Source organism: Ochotona curzoniae, unplaced genomic scaffold (genome assembly GCF_017591425.1).
Source record: "Ochotona curzoniae isolate NIBS_2020 unplaced genomic scaffold, NIBS_Ocur_1.0 scaffold_3208, whole genome shotgun sequence".
Lineage (NCBI taxonomy): Eukaryota > Metazoa > Chordata > Mammalia > Lagomorpha > Ochotonidae > Ochotona > Ochotona curzoniae.
The window spans coordinates 32036215-32044275 of NW_024467106.1; the positions used below are offsets into that span (position 1 = coordinate 32036215).

At 47.1% G+C, this 8061-nt stretch overlaps 1 protein-coding gene across 1 annotated transcript; it reads left to right on the forward strand.

Moving 5' to 3' along the window:
* Nucleotides 1-369: 369 nt before the first annotated feature.
* Nucleotides 370-7799, forward strand: LOC121144951 (protein FAM205A-like). The gene is made up of 4 exons (XM_040963595.1): nucleotides 370-513; nucleotides 1460-1505; nucleotides 1784-1844; nucleotides 4037-7799. The coding sequence occupies exons 1-4, from the start codon at nucleotides 370-372 to the stop codon at nucleotides 7797-7799; spliced, it is 4014 nt and encodes a 1337-aa protein (XP_040819529.1).
* The last annotated feature ends 262 nt before the right edge of the window (nucleotides 7800-8061 follow it).

Genomic DNA, 8061 nt, shown 5'->3' on the forward strand with positions numbered 1-8061 from the left:
ACTCAGTTTTCTGAGGATAGGTCATCAGACAGTTGCTATGAAGGCAAGAACTGAGCCCTCAGCCTGGTATAGGGACAGAGTGAAGACATGGTGGGAAACAGGCAATGCTGGTGAGTGTGGCACCTTGACTTCAGGCTCTATAATCATTACAGATAACTAGACACTCTCATCTGCAGACCGAATCACCACATGAGCTTCCCTATGGCACAGCCTAATGAGACAAGAGGGCTTTATGATGCAATCCGGGAGTCTGGTTCTGTCTTCTGTGAGGCGCACACGACAAGGCCCAGCACTGGGACTCACCAAGCACTAGGCCCCCGAATGCCTAGAGAGAGGGATGGCTGGTCTCTTGCTAATGAGGTTTAGACCATGTTGAGCTCTACTTTTATTCCGGAGGACATTGAATACTGGTTATATACCTATGGGTTCATCTTGTTCATTTTCCTAATGCTCTGGCAACTGAGAAGAAGTTACTGTGGATTGAAATTGGAACCCAAAAGGAGCTGCTGCCGGGTAGGAAATCAATGTGTTCACAGCTGAACTAAATTAAGCCCTAGATAAGAAGTTTTTTTTTTTTTTTAAGCTCCAGGGTCTATGTAGAATCTCACTACCTCTTCTTGCTAACTTTTACACAACATATGCAGTTACTTCAACAGTCTTTCTTCGAAGAGCCTAGGAGTTGATTCATTACAGGCCTTTCCTGCAGTACACTCTAATGGAAAAGCCAAGACTATCTCTGTTTGGGTTGAATAGAGCCTTAGACACAGGATCTATCACACTGGACATCAGGAGACTTAACCATTTGGGAGATATTTCTAACTGGTGATTATTTCAGACATTTATAAGATGAAGTCCTTTGACTATTAGAACTATATATTTAATATTGTTTTCTATTAATCCCTTTTTTTGATACTTAGTCTCCATAAGAACTTGTCTTGGGAATTGGATAGCAGTATGAACTTTAAAGACCCTCAAGGTGAAAAAAAAGAAGATAAAAGTTGGGGTAAATAAGATGGAAAGTAGGTAAAAGAAATGTGGGACAAGGTACAAAATGCAAATAGAGGGGCTGGCATTGTTGAGATGGGACTGTGAGCTGGATGTTCTATGTCTGACCCATGTCCCTACTAATGAATTGGAAAAAGCAGTCCAAGATGGACTTGGACCAAGATGGTCCAAGTGCCTGGGTTCTGGCTACCTATGTGGGAGACCTGTGAGAAGCTCCTGAATCCTGGCTTTGATCTTAACCAGCCCTGGCTTGGGAGTAAAAGAGCTAATGGAAAATTCTCCCCTGTGTGTCTCTCTCTTTCTCAGCTTTCAAATACATAAGTGCTTTTTTTTTTTTTAAATGTAGAAGATAAAATAGAAAGACAGAGGGAAGTTGTATATGAGCTGTATCCCATTTTGGACATGAAAACAAAAAAAGTGTCTCAGTTTCACGTTTTATGCTTTTGTCTTTAAGCGTCACCGGAAAGTCAGGCAAAGGGCTAGAGATGCAGCATCAAGAGGTAAAGTCCTGCTCTCTCCCCGGACTCCCTTCCGCTGTGGGTGAGGTTCCCGTGGTTCCTGTCCCTCATGAATCCTGATGCCAGGTGCCTGGTACTTTAGCCAAGAAGGCTCTAATCTAATTCAAAGGCACAGGAGAGTAAACTGTATGTGATTACATTGTACATAGGCCTAAGAGCATATTTAAGTCTCCTCTGGCTGAGGGTCAAAGGTCTCCAGAGACCTCTAGGATGACTCTAAAACTCTCCTATGATTATAAAACTCTTTCCTGGTTTCTCAGCCAGGAGACTTTCCCAGGAAGAAGCTGAGAAGCCACGGGAGCTGATCTCAGTCATGAAAAGGTAATCTCTGGCTCTTTTTGGTCTCCCAAGTTTGAGTCTTGTCTGTAATGGTATCTGGGTATCTGTAATGGGTCTGTAATGGGTATCTGGTCTGGGGCAAATGAGGAGAGGAATAATGGCTGGGTGGGAGACACACATAGTGCAGGCTGCTTCACTAGCTGAGAAGGTTGTCAGGGCAGAGGAGAGTGAGCACATCTTAGGAGGGACGGGTCACCCAGTCCTACTCAGTGCTATGCTGAAAACAGTTCCAGAACTCAGCATTTGCCTAGTGCCTAATTCATACAGGATGCTTCATGGGGCTGCACTCAAGACTTGAGACAAGCTATTCAGTCAAGAGAATGCATTTTGCATCAAGAAATCATCACTGCCATGTTCTCTTTACAACCACACCCTTCTGAAGGAGGACCCCTGAGCTGGCTGGACATGGGTCTGGCTGAGGTTACTTCTTCTGCTTCTGTCATTAGGGAACCAGTTCCTAGAGTAGACCTCACATGGTAATCTATCATCTTATCCCGTCTAAGATCTCTAGAGAACAGGATTGGTTCCTAAGAAATGCTGGGTGTAGCAGCAAGAATACCAAGTACTCCCAGAATGCATAGTTCCCACAAAGAGCTAATTACTCAGTTTAGTTGAATCAAATACTTGGCTTTGACTCTTCACCTGCAATAAGACAGATTTAGGTTTTACATGGTAATATTTTTAGTGATGACCATCTACAAATTACTGTTATTTTTTGCCTGCCTGATTCATTTTCTGCCAACAAGGTCAGCAGAAAAGTAAACACACCTGATAGTTCGCTCTGGGACTTTGAACAAATGGCTCTCTGAGACCTTGCCTAGCAACCCTTGGACTCATAATCTAGACCATCATACTTTGCCAAGTGGCATTTTCTTAGGAAGAAAAGTAAAATGGTAGACACCAAGAAGGTAGAGGCCCCAGGGACTTTCTGGGCTAGCAAAAAGCAACGTTTATTGCCGGAGTCCAGCTCCAGCTGAGTTCGGAGCTCGGGAAGGGTGCGTGGAGTCGGCGATAAAGAAAGACACAGACACTTGTTGCATTTTTGCTGCTTCCCCGCTCAAGAAGAAGCTATCCTTATTACTTATTTACTTAGACACATCACAAGTCTCTGCATAAACATTTGATTTTTTATCTTTAACTTTAGAACTAAGACAGCATGCACAGATGTTCAATTAATTTTTACTTCATGGTCAACCAGGTGCTCTTAAAGATAATTCTGTAAGTTACTATAATCAGTTTCTTTAAAGCAAGCCATTGTTCTTTCTTCAGAAGTGGCCACTAGGTGACAGCCAGAACTCCGAGGCCAAGGCACAGATGGTTACCTACTAATTAGTAAACATTTCTACTACATTTTATTTTCACAACTTTATCTATCACATAATGGGAGAAATACCTCAAAAGAGAAAAAAATATAAAGATCTAAGACAAAAAGTTTCAAACATTAAATCCCCCTGAAACTGCAGGCTCTACAGCCTCATAAGCAGTTAAACAATAATCAAAAGTATATCTCTGTGATGTTAATAGAATCACCCTATATTTCCTCTAGTTAAAAGATTATGAAAGCGGCTAAAGCAGCTACATTTTCTATGCTCTAAAGAGTTGCAAGGACAGACTAACCTTTAAGGTCACAGCAACTATATTTTTGCCATAGCAGTTTCAGCTCTTACTCCCATCACTTCCATTAGTTTGTAAGATTCTTGTTAAGCCGTTTCCCAGAAGGCATGCTATATGTCTGGGCCCGATTTCAGGGCAATGGGTAGGCACACAATAAGGTGTCCAGAAATGGCATGGGTTTAATTGTACTCCTGTGTGCAGTTAAAGGCCCACTCACCAAGACATCAATAACATTAACTCTTAAGCTCACAGTAGTTGCCAAAGCCATCTCACAGGGGCAAACAATGCCTCAATAGATTATAGAATTCTTAGTGGGATACTTGAGTGTCCATGCAGCCAGGGGGTGAGACTGCGTCAAGGTGGTCAGAGAGAAATCCGCCGGGCCCTGCCAAACAGCTGGAGGCTCCCCAGGCCCTGCAAGGCAGGGAACTGTTCTCTTCACACCTTCATGTCATCCACACCTACTGCACGGACCCCAGCAGTTTATCCAAAGCCACACTCTGTTCCAAGAAAGCAGAGGTGTCTCCATAATCAATAATTGTCGTTATTTCCCTTTTCAGTCAAGGCTGGCTTCCTGCAGACCAAAATGTGCGGCGGCTCCTGTGTGAAGATCCTTGCTGCCAAATCTGCAACGCCGTGGCTCTGGAAGTTCACCAGTTACTGGTGGATGAGAGCATCATGCTTTCCCCCAGTTTATCAGGGACATCCCAGGGCTCGTCTTGTGTAAATGTTCTGTCCATGTCTAGTGTATCTTTTGAGCAGAATCTGGAGATTCATTCTGATCACTCTGAGGAGCTCTTGCAAGTACCACCTGTATCCCCCAAACTGGCCAAAGTAATGGAGGCTAAATGCTTCACTCAGCCAGCTGTCAAATCAAGCAGTGCTGTTGGCATCCAAAAATACTGGGCTGATTACCTCCAGCTAGAGCAAGAATTTCAAGTGCAAGATATAATCTTAGACCCAGAGACGATGGCTTCTTCAGTGCTAGAGGAGGCTACAGTTCCAGAGAACCAGCAGGAGATGTTACAGATTATTTCTACCGAAGCTCATGAGTGTCAAACACTGCAGCCTTTCAATTCCCAGGGCCCTTTAATGACTTTAAATCCAGATATTACGACTCTGGTACATCCCGTGGCTTTACAAATGGTACCCCATGGCCACTTGCCATTCCTTAGTCCTGAATCTCTGAGGCTTCTTGAGATACATGTGAAAAAATGGATGCATTTCCAGAGATGGGGGCTCCCTAGACGTGTGGAGGAGTCTCTGAGGCAACTGATGCCAAACCCCCCAATGAACTGCCAGCCTGAAAATAATGAAGTAGTTCCCTTACTCTTGAATAATACATCTCAAATCAGTGTTCATAGCTTAGGCACAATTTGCCACCAGGCTTGGTGCTCTTGTATAACAGGCCAGGCCAGCCAAATATTCTGGGTTTCTGAATGGTCCATAACAGACCCAGAACAAATATACCACTGCCGTCATATTCCAAACACCATGACCCTAACATTAGCGTCTCCAGCCACTAAAGACCCAAATGATTTCCAGCAATTTCTTGGTGCACAGGATGGTGACCCAGGGATTCAACTGCAAAAGACAAGCAGCCAGCTATTCTGTGGCCTCCCCTCCCTGCACAGTGAGTCACTGGTTTCCACTCTCCTGGGCTCTCCAGGAATCTCTAAGAATGAGAATCAGTCCAAGCCTTCCTTGAAGGATCCTTCTGTCTTCAAGGAGCTTTCTCTCCTCCCTCTGATGCCAAAAACTCCAACCCAGCCTGATGAATCTACTTCCCCACCTTCCTCAAATTGGGTGTCTCCATCTGACCATCAACAAGCTCAGATCCACGTCCCATTTCTGACTCTGGCTGAATACGAAACCTTGGAATGGCACCTGCTGCAGAGGCAGCTCCAGCTTCAGTGGGGCTTACCAGCTGCCTTCCGGAAATCTCAGCATCCCCACAGCACCATGCAGCAGGATCCCTATGGCAAAGCCCGGTCTCTCGAGGCTGTAAAAACTTCCTGGTCAGGAAAGCCTGTCTCAGTCCTCACCAGGGAATTGCTTTTCTTCCCGGAGCATGCCCGGAGGATGCTGGAATTCCACCTCCAGAAGCAGGTGATCCATCACCGTTGGGGTCTGCCCCAGAAGATCCAGCAATCCATCCTGCAACTTCTCTCCTCCACTAACCAGCAGGCTTTGGGGTGGAGCCGTGAAGAATTACCCAATGAAAGTAGACCCCAGGCTACAGCCCTAGAAACCAACAGGGACAGTGATCTGCTCTCACCCACTGTGACTCCAATACTGACCCCTAAGCCACACTTGTTCACCGAGGCCAAGGCACTGTTGCAGAACCACATCACTTCTAAATGTATACAGATCCAACAAGGCAAGGTCCCTGCACGTGTGTACAGCTCCTGGAGCTGCAGAATTCCTGGGGGCCTAGCAGTGGTTCCCTTTTCCCGCATTCCAGAGGTCCAGACCCTGGAGCTGCAGGAAGCAACTGACCCTGACCCACATTATGAAATTGTGTCCTGGATGCCAACAGTTCTTGATCAGCAAGAACAGGCCTTACCACATGCTGTCCCTAAACGCCATAAGATGCCCCAAGCTCTGTCTGAGGAAGCCATTGAGAAACTGGAGACTACTTTACGACACAAGTACCTAGCCTTCCTGTCGGGGCTGCCTGCTCTTTATTATGTGGCTCTCTGCAGAGCCATTACCCCACTGATCAATAACCAACCCATAATCACAGAGGCGGTATCTGGGTCTACTAAGAGCCTAACAGAGGCCCCAACTCAAATGATATCATTTCAAGAACAACATTTGAGTATTGAGTCAGGCTTTCAAGATGACAATAAGATGCCTATAGACAATGCAGAGGAGTTGCAGACTGAACAACAGACAGAAGGGACAATGGAAACGGTGCTTCCAGAAAATCAGACACAGCCTGATAATCCGGACCCACCCAAGACACACATCTTGACCAAACTCAATTTCCACCTGAGGAAAAAGGTCTTAGAGATACAATTGGGAATTCCCATCAGGGCAAGGGTGTCCAGGGAAGAAAACATTGCAAATGTAGAGAACATGTCTTCACAGGAGTCTCCTGAGAATGTCAACAACCAAGAAGAAGCACTACCCCAGAAACCAGCCACCCAACCAAGTCGTCCTCTTGCCTTACCACCTGAGTGGGGGGTCCTCTTCAAGGAGCAGCTGGCAACTGAGCTGAAGGCAATCCAGCAGAGCCAAAAGCAACCTACCTCCAAAGAAGTGCCCCATGGGGCTGCCAACTGGGCTTCCACGATCTCTCAGCCCAGTGGGGACACAACACAGGCCCAGGTGCTTCATGTCCAGGTGGAGACCAGTGAAAACAACCCCAGCCTGGAAGAAGCCTGGAGCCCCGAGCCCCAAAGCCCTGGCAAGAGCAAGGACTCAGCACCACTCCTCACACTGGCTAAGAAGAAAGAGGACCCAGGGCAACTCAGAGGAGCAGGAGACCAAGGGGAAGGGGATGCAGGTCTTGGGCCCTCCTTAGCCCAAGAAGAAAGACTCCCTGTTGAAGAGCAAAGGCCAGCAGGGATGCCTCTGAAGAGGACACTGCGAGGCTCCAGGAGACACAGCCAGAGCTTTCATCTTGCCGATCTTTGCCAACACAAACCCCAGAATCACCCTCAGCTTAAGCCCCCAGAGCCACCTCCAGGAAGCCCTGGGAGGAAAGCTTCAGGAAATGGCTTGCAAAGTAGCCGAGTCAAACTAAATGTCCCTCTCCAACCACCAAAGATTCTTGAGAATGCCCAGCCTATGGTGGCCTGGGCTTCCCACGGCCAGCCTTCCCAGGGCCAACTCATTCAGGCTAAGTTTTCTCAGGGCCATGCTTGGCCAAGTCAGCTTTTTCACGACCAAGTGAGGCCAGCCCACCCTCACAAGAGGCCCAGCCCTCCAGACTCAAACCTGATAAATAAGATGAAATCCTTCCTTCACTCCTTTAACCCCAAGACCAAAGGCAGTGTGTGCTTGGAATCCACATTCTGTGCAGCTGAGAAAGCAGCCAAAAGCAGAAAAGAGAATGCTGAAAAGAGACAGGCTCCAGCCAAAAGGCCCACAAAGAGAAGTAAAACCGAGAAGCCAGCTGCACACCCCAAGGTCCAGTCTTCTCCCACTGAGAAACTGCTGGGCCCGGCTCTCCTGAGGATCCCTCACTCCCCAGACAATAAGCTCCGGTTCCGCTCCCAACAGCAAAGCTCTGCCCCAGTCTCGGCCTTCCCCCGCCACTGCCCTCGGCACTGTCCTCGAATGGTTCGTGCCACCCAACCAGGGAACGCTTCTTAGCCTCCAGCCCTCACTTCAGAGAGAGACACTGGTATGCTCATGAAGACACCAGGGCAAGGAGAAAGAGTCTGTGGGTTCCCCCAATCCTCTTGAAGCCTGCCTTGAAGAGGACTGCATTTGTCATTTCCCTTAATGCACAGGTGAGCAGAGTCCCACCCCAAATATACTCTATATCTCTAAGCCAAGAGTTGTCTGTCTCCTCCTTGTCTGCACTGTACTTTGTTAAAGGAGCACACAAGAAAGGATGTGAAGTCCTTCCTAC